Source organism: Drosophila simulans, chromosome 2R (genome assembly GCF_016746395.2).
Source record: "Drosophila simulans strain w501 chromosome 2R, Prin_Dsim_3.1, whole genome shotgun sequence".
In the NCBI taxonomy this organism is placed as follows: domain Eukaryota; kingdom Metazoa; phylum Arthropoda; class Insecta; order Diptera; family Drosophilidae; genus Drosophila; species Drosophila simulans.
The window spans coordinates 4378816-4401595 of NC_052521.2; the positions used below are offsets into that span (position 1 = coordinate 4378816).

General features: G+C 46.7%; 6 protein-coding genes across 9 annotated transcripts; 4 read left to right on the top strand and 2 right to left on the bottom strand.

Moving 5' to 3' along the window:
• Positions 1 to 326: 326 nt before the first annotated feature.
• On the bottom strand, positions 327 to 10236 carry LOC6733302 (rap1 GTPase-GDP dissociation stimulator 1). The gene is made up of 4 exons (XM_016167377.3): positions 9906 to 10236; positions 2233 to 3138; positions 1745 to 2131; positions 327 to 1686 (listed from the first exon to the last, which is right to left on the bottom strand). The coding sequence occupies exons 1-4, from the start codon at positions 9910 to 9912 to the stop codon at positions 1082 to 1084; spliced, it is 1905 nt and encodes a 634-aa protein (XP_016026225.1). The 5' UTR covers positions 9913 to 10236; the 3' UTR covers positions 327 to 1081.
• LOC6733303 (dnaJ homolog subfamily B member 14) lies at positions 5904 to 7487 on the bottom strand. Its single transcript, XM_002080326.4, has 3 exons — positions 6442 to 7487; positions 6216 to 6382; positions 5904 to 6159 (listed from the first exon to the last, which is right to left on the bottom strand). Exons 1-3 carry the CDS (start codon positions 7179 to 7181, stop codon positions 5990 to 5992), a joined length of 1077 nt encoding a protein of 358 aa, XP_002080362.1. The 5' UTR covers positions 7182 to 7487; the 3' UTR covers positions 5904 to 5989.
• Positions 10237 to 10644: 408 nt separating the features above from the next.
• Positions 10645 to 13516, top strand: LOC6733304 (G protein pathway suppressor 2). Of its 3 annotated transcripts, none has more exons than XM_016167561.3 (5): positions 10645 to 11396; positions 11453 to 11552; positions 12230 to 12280; positions 12373 to 12857; positions 13168 to 13516. In XM_016167561.3, the coding sequence occupies exons 1-5, from the start codon at positions 10965 to 10967 to the stop codon at positions 13363 to 13365; spliced, it is 1266 nt and encodes a 421-aa protein (XP_016026229.1). In that variant the 5' UTR covers positions 10645 to 10964; the 3' UTR covers positions 13366 to 13516. The 3 variants fall into 3 exon arrangements, with proteins under 3 accessions (XP_016026229.1, XP_016026226.1, XP_016026227.1); XM_016167558.3 differs by having other exon boundaries at positions 13180 to 13516; XM_016167559.3 differs by lacking the exon at positions 12230 to 12280 and having other exon boundaries at positions 10646 to 11396.
• A 2130-nt stretch (positions 13517 to 15646) lies between these two features.
• LOC6733306 (23 kDa integral membrane protein) lies at positions 15647 to 20711 on the top strand. Its single transcript, XM_016167563.3, has 6 exons — positions 15647 to 15745; positions 17337 to 17448; positions 19502 to 19693; positions 19757 to 19918; positions 19981 to 20175; positions 20353 to 20711. Exons 2-6 carry the CDS (start codon positions 17389 to 17391, stop codon positions 20422 to 20424), a joined length of 681 nt encoding a protein of 226 aa, XP_016026230.1. The 5' UTR covers positions 15647 to 15745; positions 17337 to 17388; the 3' UTR covers positions 20425 to 20711.
• Positions 15659 to 17272, top strand: LOC6733305. 2 transcript variants are annotated; one of them, XM_039292027.1, is made up of 2 exons: positions 15659 to 15745; positions 16089 to 17272. In XM_039292027.1, the coding sequence occupies exon 2, from the start codon at positions 16096 to 16098 to the stop codon at positions 16813 to 16815; it is 720 nt and encodes a 239-aa protein (XP_039147961.1). In that variant the 5' UTR covers positions 15659 to 15745; positions 16089 to 16095; the 3' UTR covers positions 16816 to 17272. The 2 variants fall into 2 exon arrangements, with proteins under 2 accessions (XP_039147961.1, XP_016026231.1); XM_016167562.3 differs by lacking the exon at positions 15659 to 15745 and adding an exon at positions 15754 to 16023.
• An 896-nt stretch (positions 20712 to 21607) lies between the features above and the next one.
• LOC6733307 (23 kDa integral membrane protein) lies at positions 21608 to 22623 on the top strand. Its single transcript, XM_002080330.4, has 3 exons — positions 21608 to 21962; positions 22027 to 22191; positions 22251 to 22623. Exons 1-3 carry the CDS (start codon positions 21711 to 21713, stop codon positions 22500 to 22502), a joined length of 669 nt encoding a protein of 222 aa, XP_002080366.1. The 5' UTR covers positions 21608 to 21710; the 3' UTR covers positions 22503 to 22623.
• Positions 22624 to 22780: the final 157 nt, after the last annotated feature.

Below are 22780 nucleotides of genomic sequence, written 5' to 3' on the forward strand. Positions count from 1 at the left end.
ACATCGTTTTCAATAAGTGGTAAAATTTGTAGCACTCCATAAACTACGCATTGTAAAATTGAAATATTTGCATTATTGGGTTTCAACTATTTTCGGATTGCTGATTGTTACTGAGTTGCAGTTTTGTTAATGTTTAAAAGTTAGCTTAAAAATGCATTGGATAACTTCGCCGAGTTTTACAATAAATATATGGATGCCGTTTGCAATATGTGTCTGTGCACCAATTAAAATACCTTAATTACATTGTGCGTCTAAATGTTTTGTTATCTTCTCGTTTTTGGTGTGTGCCAGCAACGGTTTAAAAGAGGTCGATTAAAAATTATAAGTACAATCATAAAATACATTTATTAAATATATTTAGCGATATCACCACGATTTGTTGTTATTGTGCTCTTAAAAATCATGTAACAGAAAAGATTAATATGCTAAATTATTAATATTATTATATTTATACGTATATGTTATGTATGCTATAAATATTCATACGATTTGTGACTCCTCCTCACTACATCGGATCCTCCTCATAAATGCAGTCAAAATACGCTTGCGTCTAAAAAATACATTCTGCTCCTCTCGTGTTCGCGTGTTCCAGTGTGCTTAACTGCTTAACTGCTTAACTTGTGAATCTGCACTTTCTTCTTACGAAACTAAAGTCAAGTCTACATCTGAATCGTTGCTTTGGGGTGAAAACTACTATTTTCTCCGGTTCTGAGTGTGTCTGTGTGGCTAAGGGTGGGCTGATTTTTCAAAAACATGCTCTAATAGTGGCAAACATTTATCTTTGGCTATTTGGAATCATGCAACGTCAGTGAATCTCAAGAGAGTGGATTTAATTACAATTTAACAAAATTGTTATTAAGTAGTAAAGGGGAATTTAGCACATTAGCCCAACGTATTAATCTTTGCATCGTTTCTTATAAGTACTGGCGTTTCTCTTGGTAAGATAAGCCACACAGATAACTTCCAAAGATAACTGCTTACCCCTAACGTATTTGTGTTCTGTTCAATCGTGCAAATCGACCCATCCTACTGTGAGGCATCCTGCGGTGCTGGGATAAATGCAATGACAGCCCCCGTTTCCTTACAAGGTGCAGTATTCGGTGAGAATGGGTATAGACTTCAGCAGCTCGTTGATGTTATGCTGTTCCAGATGCGCCACCAGCTGCTCGGAAGACTTGAGCAAGTTCACGCAGTTCTGCAGGTTCTCGACAATTTCCTTGGTCATCGTGTCCGACGACTTGCTGATGAGTTCGGCCAGCTTCTTGCCGACCTCGCACTTGACCAGCTCGTCCTGCAGCCGCTGGGCCTGCGCCGCCTCGCTCGGCTGCGACAGGTACACCACGGACAGGATGCACAGGGCAATCAGCGCCTCGTTCTGCATGACCAGGTGCTGAGCTGTGAGCATGCTGACCATAGCCTCCACGGTCCCCTCGTTGGCAAGGAACTCGCTCAAGCTACTGCGATCGTAGTCCTGCGTAAGCGGGATCTTGTCGGCAATCTGTTCGGCGGGTGCATCGCCCTTGCGCGGCAGTGCGTATGCGATTTTGCTGAGGTAGGCGTGCTTGATCAGCCAGGCCATGAGGCGCAGAGACTCGCCGGTGACGCCAGCATAGTCCGACGATTTGCTCCAGTGCACCAGCTGCTCGATCAGAGTCTTGTTCTTCAGCAGCTCCAGTGCGAGTTTCTCTGGAATAGCAGATGTTGTTAGAGATGCGGATCGCGTGCGGTTGTTGCCACTACTCACCCTGTCCGTCGACGGTCATGCGAAGCGTGCCCAGCAGCTTGAAGACGACTGGTGGCTGGTGTATTTCGAGCATGGGAAGAATGGTCTGCACCAGGCCCGCCTGGATTACCGCGTTCTTGTTTGGCTTCGGGATGACCAGGTTGCGCAGCGCGGAGAGAAGAGCGTGCTGCAGGCGCACATCGTCCTTGACGCCGTTGTTCTTGGCCAGAACCTCGAGCAGCTTGTTCATGGTCTGCTGCTCCACAAAGTAGATGCAGTGGCTATCGGTGCGCGCAAAGTTGCCCAGGGCCAGCACGCCGGTGGTTAGCAGATCGGTGTCCGTCGAGTCCAGCCAATCGACCATGTTCTTCAGCAGGGGCGTGGTGTACAAATAGTGCATTGATTCGTCTAGAACAATGGTAAAAATAATTAGTTTTTGAATGGGATTTGAAGGGAACCAGTTATAGAGTTTGTCGACAGCATTCCAATTCATATAATCCGAAACTTACCACCAGTAAGGATTAATACGATGAGTTCGCAGGCAAGCTTCATCAGCGCCCTGGCCTCACTTGTGCTGGCCAGAGTCTTGTACTTTTCCAGCAGGTTGTAGATGGTTTCGCACAGACCGTCCTTGGCCAAAATAAGCTTGACTTCGTCGCTCTCCGCCTGGTAATGGAGCAGCTCCAGGCACATCTCGGCGAGATCGGGATTCGTGGAAGCGGCCAGAATGCGAGACAGCTGGATATTCAGGGAGGAGTCGAAGTTCAGATCCGCCACGTTCTCTGTGAGTATACTAAGCAGTGGAAGCGTATTCAGCAACAGATCCTCGTGCTGTTCCACATTGGAGGCGCCAATGTCGATGATGGCTTGCAGCTTCTTCATCACGCCCAGCTCCATGGCCCGCTTGGCCAAGCCCTCGCCTCCGAGCAGATAGTTGGACAGCAAGCCGCCGCGCACTTTGATGAACTGCGCCGCATTGGCCACGTCCTCGATGGTTGTGATGTCCAGGAGTCGCAGTAGAACAGCATCGCCCTCCAGCTCGAGAATTAAGTCCCTGGCCTCGTCGTTTAGGTAGCAGATGTTGCCCAGAGCCCGACAAATCTGTATGGGCAGCTCCATACTGCCGTCGGACGTGGGCACTTGGCGCAAGCACTCCAGAAATGCGGCTATTATGTTCCTCTTGGTGAACTTCTTGCGCTGCACCTCGGACTTGGTGATCTCCGCAATGCACTTGGCCGCCTCCTTGCGCACGTTTGTGTCTTCGCACTTGGTCAGGCCCAGGAAGCACTCCGCCAGCTCGTGCTTGTCGAAAAGTTTGGGGTCCTTCGTCGCCGAGATCTCGCAGAGCAAGTTGGTCGTGTTCGCCGGAGTGACGCTGGTCGTCTTCAGCTTTTCAATCAAATCGTCGATTTCAGCTGCAAAAGGCGGTAAGAAAAGGACATCGGTTAGTTAGGGCACTTGAACAACCTAAAGGGTAATCTTGTTGTTTTGGCAACTGAATGCTTCCCTGGTCATTGGAATAAATGTTAGTGATGATGAATCCTGTGAATAATGCTTTGCTCTAAAGTGAGTAAGTAAGTAAGAAAAGAAACCTTAAGTTTTAAGTCAAGTTATGAGTGCTTGTATTTAACTAATTAATCATTACATATTTAATCCAAAGCCATTCTATATTCACTATTCAAAGGGTATTGTGTATTTTATGTATACTTTTCCGTTCCATTTCACGGAGCACGCAATCCACCTTTCCCTTTCTGCACCGACCAAGTTGAGAACCGCAAAATTGATTGCCAATTTCGATTATCGTCGTTGGCCGGACGAAGTCAAGACAAATGCTTTCAAAGCAAGAAGTTATGGCTTTGCGGCCTGGCACAAAAGAACTTTCCTTCTCCTTCAGGAATAGAAAGCGTTTTTGTGTTTTTGCATCTCCGGTTTGAACCGTTTTGGAGCCATTGGAAACGTTCGGAAAAACTCGTGAAGCGTGTGCCACATTAAAGCTTCATTTGGCCCCAAAAAAACAGATGGCTCGGATTATAAAAGGACCCAGGATGGGCGACGATTTACATAAGTCCTGGTCACGGGGCAAATGAAAAGGAAAACGGCAAAACAATCGGGATTTAATGTATTGTAATGATGAAGGTTTAGGTTCACTTATTCAGCATAAATGCTTTGGAATTCAGCTTTTCAGAGAAGTTTTCTTAAATATTGAAATGATTAAACTTGTTATTTTAAAAACGTAATTAAAATTGCATAAAATGTTGATGAAATTACCCAACCCCGAGATAATACAACTTTTGTGTTGAATTTAAATTGTAGATTTTCGATATTAAGCCAGTACGAAGAGACCCCTTTTGTGACCAACATTATCACAATATTATTATTTCAGTCAGACCTTTTCTGCCGCCAAGCACACACGCTGGAAAATACATTCCGATGTGGCACTCCAGCAGGACGAGGGCCAAAGGACGAAGGGCAAGGACCAGACTCCGGCGCTCGACAACTGGCGACAGTTGGTGGCAACAGCAACGGCAAGGCTGTGGACTGGGGTAGCAATTCAACAAACTTTGTGGAGCATAAATAATGAATAAGTAAAACAAAAAGCAACGTGAACCCTTCAGTCGGGCGGGCAACCATCGTCATCATCATCCACATCATCAACGGAGGCAGCATCCACGATTTGGCATAGAAACAGCAACAAAGGACGCAACAGCATCAGCAAAAGCAGCCTGCACAACAGCTCACTAACTCGCAGACAAGTTGCACTTAGAAATGTAACCCCAACTAAAGAGAACACAAGTGCATAGGCTGAATTCGAGGGTACCGACTGTAAGATACCCTAGTGCTGAAGCTACAAAACATCAGTTTCTGCAAAGCAAAAACATAATAGAATACGAGTTCAAAGGCTGCATCTCAGTGTAAAGACTTTGAGATACACTAGAGATCTTTAAGATCGAACTCTCTTTATTTCAGCTAGCTGGTTAGTGTTACTCTTGATTAGCGTGTTTTCCATTGGTTAAAGGATTTAAATACAATAGAATCATGTCAACGAGTTCTTTTCTGTTTAGGTTAATAATACTTAAGAATAAAGCCTAATAAGATATAAGTACATTATGAAATCAAGTCTGTTTCAAACTGTCTTATTCCAAATGAAAACTTTAAGAGGTATTTCAGATGTTTCCATGCAGTCATACAATTATGAGCCCAATATACCCTTTAAATCGAAACGCAGTCAGTGGAAATGTGCATATGTATTGCGGGATGCATCTGCATATTCAGGTAAAAGGGGAATTGTTGTATTTGTTTGTCCGACGCAGCTGACTGAATGCAATTGGACAGGTGGCAGAGTAGCGTCGCATCGCCCGGCGGAGTGGCAGGTTGACAGGGATGAGGAATGCAGGAGGACGACAGGTGCAGTGGCAGTGGCAGTGGCAATAGTAGCGTCACTTCCGTCTGACAGAAGGTGGCCCAGACCAGCTCCCTAATGCGTCTCGGTTGCTGCTTCGCCGCCTTTTGCGTGCCTCCGAATGTTTGCTTTGGTAACTGGTACTCGTTGGTATTCAGAGTATGCCACTCGTCCATCCAGCCATCAATCCATCCATCCAGCCATCATTCAGCCATCCATACATTCCGTTCGAGTTCCGTGGCAAGTTCGTTAGCTCTTCGCTGCGGAAGCGGGATTCGTTCGAGGCATTTATTGGCCTGAATTTCTGGGGCAATGGCTTCATTTTATTTTCGTGTTTCCTTCTTTCTGGGCATGATTGGGGCCTATGGCCTGCGTTTTATTTCCACTCCGTTGTGGTATTTTATTTTCTCCATTACGCGATTCACCAACTTTGGCCACGTACAAAAATAGCAAATAGCAAACGGCACAGAAATCAGAAAAACTAGTGCAAACTTATTGTTGTTGCATGCTTAATTCATGTGCAACTGGCGACGCTTATGTCGGTTTAAGTTGTTTTGTAGCTTTTTGGGCCTGTTGCCAACCGAAATTCGGGAAAAGTGGGTTAAGTTGGAGGCAGAGGCATGGCACAGAAAATGGCAGCCATGGGAACGGTGAATTCAACGAAATGATTCCTTTTGCATGGATAACTAGGTGATGTAAGTGAAGAGTTATAATTCACGATCCACTCGAGTTACGATAAATTGAAAGAAACATAAGCTTGCAAAGTAAAAGAAGGCCCACTTATGTACAATAGCATAACTATATAAAGCTACTCTTTATTTACACACTGCACTAATCCCTACATCTATCAATAAAAGTACAGAGTATCAGAGTGGCAAGTCCTGCTTCGAAGCCTCGTTCTCCAGCTGCAGTGGACTGTGACCAGACTTTCCCAGCTGGAGCAATGCCTGGCAGGCGGGAGTGGACATCTGGCTGACATGCTGGAGCAACTTCTGGTCGTTGTTTCCCTGCCTCGCCCTGAGAAACAGTATATCCCCTGGAAGCAGAAGTAATTTGAAGTGCCTGGTCAGGACAAAGTTTAATAGTTCTCACTCCAACTCCGCTCTTGCCTGCACTTCTGTTTGAGGTCCGAGATGTAAACCTCCTCGATTTCTACTTCCAGTTCGGCCAACTGCTGTTCTGTGTACTTGGACAGAGTCGTCGGATTCATGTAGTAGGCAATGTGGTTCGTCTGACTGAGCCGACGAGCGCTGTGGGTTCTGGAGAAGATTGGGCCTGTATACGGCAGTCTCAGCACCCGAGTGAGTCTACAACTCACCTGGTTAGCGTGAAACTGTAAGCAGGAGCGGCTGCGATGAAGTGCATGGTGACGAAGAGGAAAACCAGAGCAGCCACCACTCCGATGACGAGTTGCTGTGTTTGGTAGAGGGACTGCCTCTGGGGCATCCGCTGATTGGCCCCCCGATAAGACCTCCTAAAAGCGGCTCCCAGATCGTTCACATTTTCCTCATTGATTTCACTTTCCTCGCGATAATCCTTGTACTGCGAGGGATCCTGGTCGTGGCAGTCGCCCACTGCGGTTGCTATGTTGTACTCAATCCTTTTCTGGCAGTCCGTGAGGCAGTCAGCCGCCTCGCTGATCCGCCGGAAGGCCTGCTCAGCACCAGGCGATTTGTTCTTGTCCGGATGGAGGCGCAGGGCGAGCTTATGGTAGGCCCGCTTCACCTCGGAGTAGGTGGCATGGTGAGAGATGCGCAGCACCTCGTAGTGATTGCGGCACCGCAAGACCTTCTGCACCACGTCCAGCATCTCGAGTGTGAACTTGTGGGGTAGGGCGTCAGATTTGCGAGTTGGGCCTATGGTCCGCTGGGCCTCGCCCTTCAGCCTCAGTCTCAGAAGGATGTTCTTTAGCTCCAGCAGCGCCATGATCTCCTCGTGCTTCTGTATGCCGTCCAGATCCTCGTTGATCTGCCTCAGAGCGTGCTCGTAGTGTCCCAGGCACAGGTCATTCACCACTTTGTCGACGCAGTGGTGACTCCTCGCCTGCAGGACTCCCATTGTGAAGTCGTCGTCCTCCAGTTCTTGGTTACTTTCTTCTCCTTCCCAGCAGCGTGAGAAGACAAAAAAGGATTCGTTTTTCTCTGTTCGTTTGCAAATTTTAAATTTTGGTTGGTTTTTCTGGGACAATCCACCGAGTTGGTGGATTTAACAAAGTGCCTTTGTATGTATATTAGAGCTAGCCGAAATAGCATCGAACTAAGTTGATTGTATATGTATATGTAGCTGCAAACTTAATACAAATTGACATTTGCCGGACAACATTTTGTATGTCAACACTGTGAACACTTGAGAAAAGACAACTTGAATCCGTTTCTTACATATTTATTATACATTTAAATTATGCAGACCTTAAGTTCTTGCCAGGTGCTCGTGCAAATACCAACGAATTTGCCAACATTAAGTTGACACTAGTTGTGTAAGTTTCTTAGTTTAGGGCGGAAGAACTACAAGTTTGCACACAAGTTGCACTTCAAGCACACAAGTTAAAACGTTCTGTCGATGGGGGATTCCCCAAAATGCCAACCCTCTCTTGGCCCCATAAAGTATGCACCACAACTTGTCAAGGGGACTCAGCCTCCTCGAAAAGACTGGAAAGTTAATTGAAATTAATTTCTATGCCAATTTGAATAGGGCACGAACTCAATTAAAACAGAGCTAGCCACCAACCACCCCTCAATTTCATCTTTTCAGGGCGGCCTGCTCGCCCCATTCATTCTCAAGGCCATTAGAAGGGCCAAAATCTTATTAGCAGTTAAAAGAATAAAGCGAGTGGAAGACGGGGGGCAGGGGAAATCACAAGTCACCCAGCTAGATTTGAGGCAAATGAAGCAACGACTCGGGAATACGCAAAAAGGAGGTGGAAAAAGGCAATAAATTCGGAGCCGGGCAAACTACAATAACAGCCAGCTAATCTGGGTAAGCTGCGTGGAACGAATGGAAAAGCCCAAAATAATAACAATAACAATAAAGAGGCAGCAGCTCCGGAATCTAGAATCTGGAATCCGGCGAGGGGAGCGGCCTGCTTTGGCAGCTGATATCCTCTTCCTTATCAGAATCCCAGCCCCGGGGTTGATGGAAGCCACAGCCGCAAGGACAGCAGTCAAATTGCGTCGAAGACGCCGAGCGAAAGCGTCGACAAATGCAGTCACAAAGGACCAATTAAAGTCCAAAGTGACTGAGCCGCAGGGAGGACGTGGCAACCATCTCGCAGCTGGGATCTGCACAGCGATGAAATACTCAAGAATGGCAGAATTATATCAGAATTATAATCATAGAAGTAATATATTCCTGAAGTTTATGGATGGTCTTTCATTAGATTTCAATACAATCTATAGTAATGTCGAAGTAGTTATTTAAGATGTCGTATACTTTAGGTACAACACTTATGTAACACATTAACCATTAAATGTTCCGAATGACAGGTCTTGAAAATCAAGTGCTTACATATGAATTAAAATTGAACAAGAACCACGAATTGCTTTCAGTGTGGAAATGGGTTTCGCTACGCTGGGCGCAGCTGGTGGGTTCTGTGGACAAGTGAGGTGTACAGTGGTGTGGGGATTGGGATGCACCACCGCTGCTGGAAAAGGGGAAGTTTCGAGGCCGGGATTGCCGGCGCGTTCAAGTGCTGTTTGTTGTCGTTCTGCACAGGTTCCCCTCGGGAAAGGGTATACAAACAGTACAGTCTGTGGGCAGTGTTTATGTGTGCGTTGATTCGGTGCAGTGACGTTTGAAAACTAAGAAGTTTAGAGACTTGTTTACGTTTAACAATTCTCATCGGTGACTGACCCAAATATAACACATTCAGTGCGTACGTAATTTTTTAGTTACACATCCAACTACACAGAGAAACACAAAAAAAAAGGGGATCTTTTAGTTAGTCACAGCTTTATCTTGACAATGACTGCTTTGACTGCAATGCTCCATCGAATTGTGCTCTTTTAAGCCTAATCAATGAAGCTTAGTCCTAAGTATAATGTTTGTCATCAAATCAACAAAGTTGCCATAGATTTCTCCCTGTGCATTACTTCAGCGTTTTGTTTGCTATATCACCCCCCGTGGGGATAAAACGAATTGTGAGGACTGCGGGGAGTGTTGCGACACGCCGGTAAACCTGGCACCTCGCAGGAGGCATATTCTCATTTATTAATGCGTCGTCACTGCTGTTCCCAGTTCCCATTCCTATTCCCCCAGTGCTGCGGTGGAGTGGGCGGCGCGGGTGGCGGGTTCGTGCCAAACGGCGGTGGTGGCCGCTGTCTCAGCCGCACTTAATTCCCGCCAGAACTGCCGGGGCCATTAAAGGATAAAAGAGCGGGATTTCTGATTGGGAAGCGCTGACCCTGTTGGCCGCGATAAGTGGGTGCGCACAGCAGCAGGAGAACGGCATCTGCCTAATCCGACCGGCCCTCTGTGCAGAGGGATGGGGAGTGGGAAACGTAAGTATTGATTTTTCTCACATGTCCCCGGCAAACACACACATCTTGTCTACGGAGCCGCATCGCCCGCCCCCACCCTACTGCCAATGCTCGGAGCAACTCCCTCCGACACCTGGCAGCGATTTGGAAGTCTTCGCAGCTCGTAAATGCTGCACTGCAGCCATAAAACGGCCGCTGCAATGACTCGCATGAGTTGCGTTTGTTTATGCGATGGAAAAGGAATCCGGGGTCTGCTGTATGTCGTTTGGGATGCTCCAAAGGCGGAGAAATGCTCGATGTTACTCACTCGCCATGTTTGCCGCCTTTGTTGATTATTCCGCTGCTGCTTCTTCCGCTTTAATGCTCTTCTGCTTTTCTTGCTCTGCGTTGGCTGCGATTCCAGGCACGTTGTATCACTGTTGTCTTGTAACAAACACTGTTGATGGGCTAATGGCTGCTGCGCGCAACTGAACACATTTCACGGCTTTCTTCCAGTCGCGTCTCCGTACAACTTCCGCAATATCCGTTTAATTCGTATTATCCGTGTAATCCGTATTTTCCGAATCGCGTTCACACGTTCACACCAACAACTGCAATTCTAGTGTGGCCGAAGCGCTCGAGCTGCAAGATACCTCCAATGAGAGACGCCATATCGATGCTTACGCACTTAATAAATATCGATAGACATTTCTATATTTTACTGAAATAATTGAGAGGGAAAAATAGACTTAAAGAGGGCTAATTTAAAATAAAAAAGGCCTTAGTGGGAAGGTTTACTTTCCCTGATGAGTCACAGAATTCTAAAATATCTGGCGGAAGGCTTTTAAGTTCGGATTTTCCAATAACTATATGGGAAATCTGTTTCCAAAATGATACCGACCCATAAGTATCGATTAGAGTTGACTATTTGTATCTTATATTAAATTCAAATGTGTGCCAAGTAATATAAATAATATAAACTTTAAAGAAATAATAAATTTTTTTAAGTAATTTAATTCGAACGTAAACCTAGGATTTGCCACCACAATCGGAAAGTAGCTTTTTTCTAGCTAGCTCAGCCCATTATTCATTCGATAGGTGGCAACACTGGTCGGCACATCCCACTCACTCAACAAATTGTTTACCACAAAAAACCGTGCTGAAAGTGAACGAAAATAAAGTGCAGCACGGCGTCGAGCATTTGCAGTGATCCCAAGACGCCCAGCCATTGATTCCCGTAGCGGTGTCCACCTGGATTCCAGCCCACCGCCACCAGCACGCCATTCCATTTGTGGAGCCTCTCGGTCGGATCGGTCGAACAGTCGCGATTGCCCGGTCGTCCACGAACGCTTATAAAATTGGCAAGATAACTAAGCAGAGCACAAAGATGCCGCCAGCATCAGCGGTAAACAACAGCAACGCGGCCGCCCAGGCGGCGAAGGCCGAGCGGGCGGAGAAGCTGCGCGGGGCACTGAAGGGCTTCATCGTGGCGGACCGCCAGCGGCGCCAGGAGGAGTTCGAGGCGCAGTGCGAGGAGCAGCGGCTGCGCCGGGAGCGCGAGGAGGTGGAGCGGCAGAACCAGGTGGCCCTGGACGACACACGCGGCCAGATCACCCGACTGGACGAGCAGCTGGCCGACCTGCACAGCCAGAAGCATCAGCTGACCGTCCAACTCAAGAAGGTGCTCAACGAGGACGAAACGCGCAAGAAGCTGGCCAAGGAGAACGAACTGTTCGCCATCCAGCAGGCGGCGGCAAATAGCCCGGTCTTCCTGCCGCCCCTGCGTCTCCAACACCAGCACCATACGCTGATGCAGAAGGTCTGGACTGCGCACTTGGGGGGTTCAGGTTCTAATGGTCTTTTTTTTCCGCGCAGCCCCCGTCCGGCGGACAGCCAGGAAAACGTGGCAGGAGTCCATCGCCGCCGAGTCAGCAGCAGGCTTACTACAAGAGCGCCGCCAGCTACGCCCAGCAGAGTAAGCCAGGAAGAGGTCGACAATGTGGTCCCTGGGCCTCCGATACAGTGAACGCTGCCTCAGGCAGACAGTCCAAAGTCTCATGCACGCAATTTCGGTTGGATTTTATAAACTCGAATATGGGATCTGCTCATAGTTTGATTAGTCATTGAACTGGTTAGCACATATGTATGATTTTGATTTGGGCGAGAGATGAAGTATGTGTTTTTTGTGATGTCATTATCTGTACATTCTGAATGCCAAGCCCTTTTAAAGCTCATAAGGTTCTAAGTTTTTTCAATTGAACTTTCAATTAGGACAGATTTATAAAACCTTTCTACAAGCTAAGTAAATGATAAATTTGATGTGAAGAAAGTTTAGTGCTGCTTAGGCTTTGTATTGGATGGTTAAATTACCTCATTATTTTGAAGGTAATAATAGTATAGAAACGATATATTTAGGGTTCCCTATCAGTTAATCCGAGTTATAAAATTCAACTGCAAACTGGCATTGGCTAAAGGTGTAATTCAATCGCCGATTGATCTGTTCTGTGGAGCTTTCGCTGTTCTTCTTGATTAACTGCTCGCTAACACTCCGTCCCGTTCATGAGAAATCCATTTCACTGCGCACACTAACCTCTAACAACACAGGCACACAACTTATGTTCATTTCGTTATTTGTTTACGATCGATTCGCAGAACACGATGACTACCGTCGTGCCGCGGACTATGCTAGATTATCATGGAACAGTAAGCACCTCACTTGCAATACCAAGCCCGAGATCCTCCGTCGGAACGATAGCCAGATTCGCCAATTAACCCTCGCTTTTCCTCTCTTCCAGAAACATCGGCGCAGTATCCGGGCACGGGCACGGTCTTCTACCAGACGGTCGCTCCTCCGCCGACGACACAGCACCAGGCGGACGCCCGCTTGCAGTCCATCTACAACTACAACCTTCCCTTGCGCCAGGCCTACCACGTGGACCTGCCCAGCGCCACGGTCAGCAAGCCGCCCGACTCGCAGTCGCCCAAGGCATCGTCGCAGTCGCAGCCCAGGCAAGTGCTCCACATCAACCTCGACCAGCCGACCATTTCGCAGGCAGACCTGGTGGCTCAAGCCGGCGGCAGCATCTCGGTGAAGGCCTCCCAGCCGCACGTGACTATGGAGAAGCTACCGGACCGCTACCACATCGAGGTGAAGCACGACGGCCAGCCGCCGAGCCACGTCCCGCCTCCGCCACACCTGCTGCCGGAGGGCGTCATCTTCAAGCCGCTGCTCAACGAACTCTCTTTGCACAGCAACGTGCTGCAAATAAGCAGCAGCCAGGTGGGTCTCATTCTCAACAACAACGGAGATTTAATTGTGGTTAATTAGCCGTGGCAGTGTCCCAGAATTCACAAGTTAGAACAAACGAGATAGATTTACAACTTCAAAATAAAAGGTCAAGGATTAGGTAGTGAGAAAATGTTTTTAAAAGTCTCAGCAGCTTGAAAAAGAGCTCTTTTCTATAAAACAAATACATTGTTGCAGTTTTTAATGAAGGTTTTAAGATTTCTTACAAATAGGAAAACGCATTAGAACATATTTGATATCAAAATTTAAAAACTAAATAGTCACTTGACTAACACCTGACCAGTTTCCTCCACAGAATCCGAAAACAGCGGGAAGCATCACACAGGGCTATGCCCCTGGACGAGGTGGATCCGCCCACGAGCAGCAGATGGCTCGGCAACAGCTGGCGATGCTGCCTGGCCAGCCGGGAGCCCCGTCTGGATCCGGCTCCGCCCAGCCGCCTCCTGGTCAGCAGATGCACTACACGCGACGATTGTACTAGCCTCGGCTGCGGGCGAACCCCTAACCCCTTTTGTCGCTACGGAACTCGCTAACTGATATACTTACGATTTTAAATGGACATTACAACACTGACTACGCTTCCCACGTGGAGTCCGAAACACGAAATAAAGCACACAACTATGGCGTCCCTATTTTCCAATCGATAATATTGATATAATACTGATATTTAATATTGATTTCATATTTGGTATCAATGGGCTAGTGGTTCTGTGGTTACGATGGTGTGTACTATAACTTTGGGGTATCGTAGTTCTGATCACCAACAGCAAAATTGGTCGAATTCGAAAGAGTTTTTGAAATTGTCATTTATACATGTGTGCATATATAGAAATTATTTGCTAAAGTAGCAAATAAGTATGAAAACGGATTCATTCAACCACTTTTATGACGAAGTTTCTTTGTATTAATATCTAAATACTGTAGGTCTGAGAAAAAAAATACTTTCTGTTTGTCCAGCTGCAAGTTGAGTAAACTAACAGAAAAACATATTTGAATAATGTGTAAAAGGAATTTTGACTGAAAACGCTTAAATGGAAACTTTATCGAATTCCCCACTCTTTTGTTTGAGATTGATTTCACTGTAGTTTTACTTTCTGTGTACATGCTAATTTGATACCCCGCACCCATGGGAAGCAGCTTGAGGTTTTTCCGCGGCAGTAGTGCATTTTCGAAATTGCTCGAGTGTGACGCATGCAGATCTCAATCTCAGCCACGGGCTTTTCCTCGCCAGCGAGTGTCCTCCCCTTGGGAGGCAATCTCACTTAAGTCATTCATTTGACGCTAATTCGACATTTACAGAAAGTATTTGCTCGAGGAAGCTAACCAGAAGTGCAAGCAAATGATTCATAATTGATTCTATTTTGACAATACTTGGGAAGACAGCACTGTAGAAAAAAATATATCATACTCCAAATAATATGAATATTGGTAATTTGAAATTATATTTCAAATTCTGTATATTCTTAGAATGTCTTTATATGTGTTTCTACTTATAATCATATATGTATGGCTTTTCCATTTGGGAAAATCAGTATGAGTTATATTTCCAAAGAATTCGTGCTGCATTCCAAATTACTGAAACAGAAATAGAGCTGCAAAGTATCTCGATTTGTTCGTGCGAATTATTGCATTGCTTTAATATATTAATCTTAAGTAAATGTGGGAAACCATAAAGACGATCTTGAGCGCGGGTATCTATTAGATACATTCAATTTTCCATCTTTAGGGGCAGTGACTCATCCCAGTACGAGTTCCATTCAGATAGTGCGATTCCGATCGATGCAGATACGAATTTATATTTCTCTTTGTGTGCCGGGCGTTGTGGAAATACATTTGAATACGGAACAACGTGAGGTTAATTGTGCGGAGCACACTTGTTAATTAGGAATGTCAGCGGGCGCGACAGTTGGCGCTCCCCTCCCCTACCCCCTTCCCAACCAACCGAAATCCGAAAATAATGCTTCCAAGCCACGTTTTCATTGGATTACGTAAGCTGTAAACCAGTTTATGGTGTTGTTGTTGTTGTTGTTGCCAGTGTGTGTCAAGGAAAAGCTAAACACAATTACAACGCCCTTCTGTCTGGTAATTAAAAACGGAAGCCATGCCCGAAGCCATAGTAGGCTGGCCAACCAAGACCTGCACAGCGGCCCAAACTGGTTGGCTTTGGCTTTAGGCCACTTTCGAGGAAAATCCGCCCACGACGAGCCGAGTCGAAAACCGCAGAATACGTTCGCCAGCGGAAATCGCATCGAAAGTTTTGCGGTTTCCAGCCATTTTCCATTAACTCGAAATTCTAGAAGATCAATTCATGTGGGATTTTCCACATGTATCTCTGTATTTTAATATACCGAAAACAAACTTTTCCTACAATTTCCTGTTTTTACCTTATAAAAACTTTTCGAGGTGTAAACAAAATTATAATTTCCATATATCTTCAACGTGAGGTTTTTGCTCCCTTTTCCAGGCGAATCTCTGTTTCTCACTTTTCTATTAAAACACAAACTCCAACCGCAGCGAATTTGCATAGATAAAACATTTATTAGTAGTAAAAGTTAAACAAATATGTACGTAATTCCCGAAACATTTCGAATTTGCATAAATAAACAAACGCGATTGGTAACAGAGAGCGGAAAAACAAGTTACAGCAATTACCGTTGTGGGGAGGGGGTGGCGAAACAAACCAAAACAAAACGAATTATGCTCGTGTGTGTGTGCGCGACGCAACAGGTTGAGGCTGCTTGGCGCAGCTTTTGACCGATCAGTTCAGTTCAGTTAGCATTGCCAACTGCTCACGAACGGTTCGAAAAGCGGAGCGCGCGTAAAATCATTTAGAAACTCATTCAAAAGGCGGAAAACTCAAGGTGTGTGTGTGGGTTTTGTTTTCAAACTCCGTGTGCTTGTGTGTGTGAGAGAGGGCGAGAGCGACAGTGGCGTAGCAGGCAGTGTTGTAAGGTGCCGAAAGAGCGATCCCGACCGGCACACTAGTTGTCCCGCTCGCACTCCAGTGAGGCAAATGTCAAAGTCTGTTCAGTAGCAAAACAGAATTGCAGCCAAGAAAAGCGGAATCAGCGACAAAATTAGCCATTAGCAGGGTTTTACATATAGATTAGGCCAGCGAAGCGACATAACGCCCCAAGTGGTAAAGTGAGACCCGCCAGTGGCGGCGCCCAACCCGAAAAAGCCTAACCAGCGACCACTTTCCAGTTATCCAATGGAGGCGGCCAAGGATTTTGCGGTGGCCAAGTACCAGGACTTATGTAACTTCCTGGAGCGGGATACGCGCGGCAGCGAGCTGGTCATCTACGGCACCTCGGCCATCATGCTGGCCGTGGCCTATGCCAAGCGAAAGCCGGCCTACCTGGTGCGCCAGTTCAAGCAGCCCTCGCACATCCCGGAGCGCCTGATCAGCGAGCGCGTCATGCACACGGGCAAGATCGCCGGGGTAAAGCAGCAGGAGCAGGACACCCTGCTGATGATCCAGCACCGGCCGCTGCTTCCGATCTTCACCAGCCGCAAACGCCTGCTGCCCGTCAAGCTGCCGGGCGTGCGCGTCAATGCCAACGGCTACTCCTGGCTGCAGCAGTGCCTCATTGGCCGCGAGGCCACCTTCCTGCCCCTTAAGTCCGCCAAGGGACAGGACTTTGTCGTCTGCCAGCTGTGCCTGGTGCATCCGCCGCGGGGCAACCGCCTGCTGGACGTCTCGGAGACCCTGCTCAAGCTCCGTTTTGCCCGTTTCGTGCAGGATGCCGCCGCCGCGGTTAAGAAGAACGGGAAGTACTACCAGCATCTGAAGAAGGTGGAGCAGACCACCGCGGAGAAGGAGGCCTGGCTCTCCTGGGCCGCCGGCTATCCCTACATCTGGCGCCGCTACAACGAACTGAGGCAGCGCTGGTTGCCCAAGGAGAAGCTGCTGCCGGAGCTAGTGCGCTGATTGCGATCTCCCCGTTCCTGCCACAAACCCATTTACAGGGCTAGCAAGCACGCCACCATCAACTTAGTTCCATGGCCAGCTACTCTCTATATTTTCATTATGCCTGTTTACTAGCTTGTGCATTTGTGTCTTAGCGTTGCCTGCTATTTATTGTTCTACGATTGGCAAATATCATCTGCGATATAAGACAGCATTTGTTTACAAAACCTCCAGCGCAAGTACACAAGTCAGTCTCAAAAGCTTATTAGTAAAGGGAATAGCTAGCGACTTGCCCAACGACTTTCGATGCCCAGGCGGTACGTGATCGTGTGCTAATTTCCACACCCAGTAGAGCGAAGAACGTCAGCATTTTTTTAATATTCAAATAAGCGAAATGTTTTTACCACGGATGACATCAGTGCGTGTGCCTGTGTGTGTACGTGTGCGTGTTTCCCAAATAAAATGCCGAAATACCTAACTTTTCACGCTTGTATCTGAATTTCTTAATTCCATTCCATTCTTTTCGTCTCCCGAACGATCAGTTGCAGTTCTTCATCCATCTCCACCAGCAATCTCTGGCAAAACTCGGGCAACATGAGCTGCGGAATCTCCATGGTTAAATATATCCTATTTATATTTAATTTGCTCTGTTCGGTGAGTAGCGCACATACGTCTAGATTCTACATTACATAATTTCCAGCGCTAGCAGCCAAGCTTAGATCGACTTCTCGGCGTTTTAGGCTCGCAGTGATATCATAACTTTGGTGCGGAATAAACTGGTTTTCCTAAAATTGGTGTTTTCAGTATTGGCTGAGAAAGTCGAGGCCCACAAAACTGGTCAGCATGAGTACATATAGCACCCGTTGAATGCATTTTTGTATTTTTGTGTCCTTTAGGTCGGCTAAACATATTTAGATTTCATGAAATTAAACATATCTCAAATAATGTTCAATAACTGGGATCTATTATAGCATTTATGGAGTCTCTTTCCCCATCAGCACTATCACTTTCCGGTTACGAAACGCACTGTAAGTGCAAAGTGGGGGGCAGAGCTTGAGATCATCATCAGTATTCCCAAAACCAGTTATTAAAATTGGGCTACGCTTGTGACGTAGCGGTACCCGAAAAATTCTGTATAAATTTGTGTATACTACGTACTCTTTTGTTTACTTTGGAGTCCCAAAACGAGTTTCTGTTGCTTCGATCCCCACAACCGAGCCCCACAAACATGCATCCCATTAGTCGGAGTCAGTTCGAGGTTAACTGGTTCCAAACGGCAACCAAACAATCGTTGAAACGCCAGCAACGGTGGCATTTCGATATGGTTTTGCAACTTCTAACTCACTGCCCCAAAGTCACTGCACCGCCAGGTGGAACTGTACTTCGTCCAACCAGTTTGGGCCCCAGTCTGGTGCCCTGACTTGCTGCAGCTGGGAAATCCGACTGCGTCGGAGGCACAGCGCATTATTCCGGTCACGCAAACATGGATGTCATTCACTACGGGCGGAGGGCAGTAAACGGATAAACAAAATTTACAAAACAAAACCCTTTTTGTTGATGGAGAAATCGGTCAACGAGATGGATGGGATGACCTATCTGTTTGAAATAGGTCATTTGATTGCTCCGCAGTTCTGAAACCTTTTTGACATTTTAAAGTGGCTGGAATTAACTTGAGAACCAACATGGAAACATACAAATATTTTTTCTGTGTGGAAAGTTGTGTAATGGCTCAGGAGGGGAGGGGGGTCTCACCCAAAAATAGTTGACTTAATTAAATGTGAACTTGCTCCCATTGTGAGACGACGAGCCAAAACTCGGAAGCAACGAAATTTCATCTACACACGCACATGATGGAATGGAAACCCGGGGGTCGTTGGCGGTACACTTGAACTCAATTTTCCGAGGGAGGGGTGGGGGTGTTTTCCGAGCGATCTTGAAATGCCAGACGAGTGCGAGTGGGTGGGCTGGTCATTATTATAATTGGACCAGTGTCGAAATGTCGCTCTCTTCTGATCGGATGCGATGCTAACTAATCTGATCCCATGAACCGCTGAGCTCGGCGGCTGAGTCATGCTGCAGTTTGGCGCAATCCCACGAATTTATGAACTATAGTTTGACATGGGGAGCATCTAATCTAATGACTACGTCAACCGATAAAATCAAAGCCAGAGTAAATATGTTTTTGATAGTTATCGCTTTTATGCATAATCTTAATTAACGAAGCGAATCGGATTGATAAGAGATAAGCCTTTGATAGCCATGCAAATAGCCAATCGGAAACTCGGTAAACGAAAATCGCCGAAGAACTGGACAAAAAACAGAAAGTAATTCTAGTTTCTCGCAGTGCACATTATTTATCTAACAACAGACATGAGCTTTTAACGCCTAAAAGCTTTTTAATGAAACAAAAAAGCTCATGATATCCCAATAAGCATTTATTTGAATGAATATTCTTTAGGCGATTTGGTATCGCAAGTCTGGTAGAAACAAGAAATTCGATACTAAAAATCATTTGATCAAATTAAATCATAAATAACTTAGTTATTATATTAGTTTATTACATGATTAGCAATAGCAATATAAAAGGGATATGAAGTGATTGTTTTTGACCAATGTCAAAATCTGAGGGCTTGAGGATTCGAGTTTAGTTAGACTAAACTACCCTGGTTGCCGTAGGATTAATAAACTGAACATTTCCCTTCCTCAGATATGCGGCATCTTGCTGATCGTGTTCGGAGCTCTGCTGATCAGCAAAGTCCACAGCATCGATGACTTCGCGGAGGCCCTGCGCACGCAGCAGGTGCCCTTGACGATGATCATCCTGGGCGCCATCATCCTGCTGATTTCCTGGTTCGGCTGCTGCGGAGCCATTCGGGAGTCCTACTGCATGTCCATGACGGTAGCGTACTGATCCTGCATCTCGCCATTCATCTTGCAATTCAAAATGTATTCTTTGTGGCAGTACTCGATCTTGCTGTTCGTCCTGATGATTGGCCAACTCGCTTTGGTGATCTACATGTGGGTGCAGAAGGACAAGTACCTGGAGATCATGGGCGACGTGGTCGAGAAGGCCTGGGACAATCGCACCCGTCGTTCCGACTACATGGACGCGATTCAGATCAGCGTAAGTATTTGGGGATTTCCAAGGACATCTGACACACCTTCAACCGACTTTCTGCCCCCCAGATGAAGTGCTGCGGACGCAGTGGCTACACCGACTACGCCTTCCAGGGCAAGTTCCCTCCCTCCTGCTGCAGCGACACCAACAACTGCCGCCGGGAGACCGTCTACCAGCGGGGATGCAAGGTCACCTTCGTCGAGTTCTGGGACAGGAACAGCGACATCATCAAGTATGCCGGTCTGGTCATCGCCGCCATCGAAGTAAGTCTTTGTCCAGAGTAACGCAATCGAACGAAATCGATCATCGAAGATAGGTGCTTCCCCATGTGAATTTCGAAAAAATATGATGGATGGGACCAAGTTACCTACCTTCCATTGCGATTTCTTCGGGATTTTACACCTATATCTTCTTATATACCACACCCTTTTTGCTTTCAGTTCGTGGGATTCGTTTTCGCCTGTTGCTTGGCGAACAGCATTCGAAACTATAGACGCCGTGCGGAATATTAATCGACAAAGGACTAAGGCCCTTCACTAATTTTAACTGAAACCGAAAGTACGAATTATGTTGCCCAATTTTACGAATATTTACCTGATACAGATGGCCATTAAAATTCGCATAATCTCAAGCGTAAGCGGCAAATGCAGCAAATCCAATGACGAATGCGAAACGATCCCTTTTGTAAGATCGTTTGTTCAAAGTTACACTGAATGTGCTAATATGTTTAACTGTACAAAATAATTTATACTCCTGGAGATTGCAATAAACGGAGAAATTTATTTACAATTCACGAAAATTTAGTCTTTGTCTTAATGGGAAAGCGGTATACTTTCGATAGTCGGAAAGTGGCACTTTCGTATGGCAATAATTTGCTTACATTGTTTGCAATTCGATTTAAGCCCTAAAGCACCTATTTTTCTAAATTGCCACGGGAGGGAGGATTTGAGCCATTCGTGATAACGTTTTAATCTATAATAATAAGTACAAATAGAGCTGGCCCAAACCAACAAGTACACCTTGATTGCAGATCATTATCAATCATTGACATATTTCCGTAGAACTAACCTATCAGAAGACTATATTTAGTCGGTTAGCTTTTTAGGGCTTAGACGAAATCTTATCTCCATTGAGCTATTTTATCTATGAAGGGAACATAGCCGTTTTTGAATGTCAACGGGAAATTATTCCACCGCGGAAACCCCAATAGTTGTCAAAATCTAAATCAGGTTGTTGGAGTTAGGGAGTGCACTCTCTAAAAGGTTTATTGCTCGATTGATAGTACGTAAATCTATGCGATAAGATCGGGGACTCACGGGGAAACGGACTCCGAGCAACGTAATGTGTGAGTCAGCGTGTACGGTGAACTCTTGATTGTTGATAAGGCAAGGTGTGGAGGGTGTGAATGATTCATCTTGTGAACGATCTAACGCCTCCAAGATGGAATCGCACGAGGGCTAGATAAAATTCCGCCCCCAGCAGTTTGCACCGACCGTTCATTGAATGAATCATTGCGCCAAGGACGTAATTTCCCGGGTTCGGACCACCTCCATGATCTGGTATCTCGTGGGTGCAAAGCGAACCACCAAGTACAAGTACTTGGGCATCGGAGCTTCCAGCACAAGTACATGCGGAATTTTATGGCCGAGATAAGAGCGCAGCCGATAAGATGAGGACTCCGAGTAAGCTTTAATAGCCGGGTTCTGTCAGAAGGCCCATTCAGTTAGACGAACATCGTCGCATCGAACGAACGGATTATCCAGCTAGCCAACGAGAAACCCGAACAGAACCCAGCACCATGAACTGTCTATCCGCGATGTTCAAGTACATGCTGTACTTGCTCAACCTGGTGTTCGTGGCCGGCGGCATCCTGCTCATCGTGGTGGGCTCCATCATGCTCTCCACGATGGGCAACTTCACGGCCTTCGACGGAGGCGTTAACACCCAGACCATCCCGATCTGCATTATCGTCATCGGATGTGTCACCTTCGTGGTGGCCTTCTTCGGATGCTGCGGCACCATTCGCGAGAACGCCTGCTGCACCACCATCGTAAGCACTCGGATACGACCCACTGACCCAAATTGGAAGCTAACCGACTTGCCATTCCTTCCAGTACGCCATCTGCATGCTGATTCTGTTCGGCCTGCAACTGGCCCTCTCCATCTGGATCTTCGCGGCCAACGACAAGTTCCTGTCCAGCATGGGCAAGGCAGTGGACAAGGCGTGGGATGAGAACAATGCCGCCCAGGGATACCCCATGGATGCCCTCCAGTTGGCCGTAAGTTCCCCGAAATTCATTAGTTTGCTCCGGATATTTACGTGTCTATTTCATTGCAGTTCACTTGCTGTGGCAACACGGGTTACGAACAGTACGAAACCGTGCCCAGCTCCTGCTGCGGCTACAAGGATCGCAACAAGGTGTGCGAGGCGGCTATCTACAGCCAGCGACCTGGCTGCCGGCAGGAGTTCGTCGACTTCTGGGCCTCCAACACGGACCTGATTCGGTGGAGCAGTCTGATCATCGCCCTCTTCGAGCTGGGCATCTTCATCATGTCCTGCTGCCTGGCCAGCGCGATGAGGAAGCGCTAGAGTCGAAGTCTGGCACCATCCCTAGCCGTAGATCAGTTCCTAGCATATGTCCAGCACACGAATTCCTCCCTCACTCATTCACTCACCGTAAATAAACCGGAATAGGTTAAGCCCAATGAAATATTATTGCTTATTCGCTGTCTACCTCTGGCTGCCGTCTATCTAATCAGGACAGGTTGATGTTTTTCCAAAAAGTATGTCCTTATCGGCCCGTAAGCCCAGTGCCGCGTTTCCGAGATCGAATGCCCTCGCTAGTGGTGAATCAGCTCCATATGGCA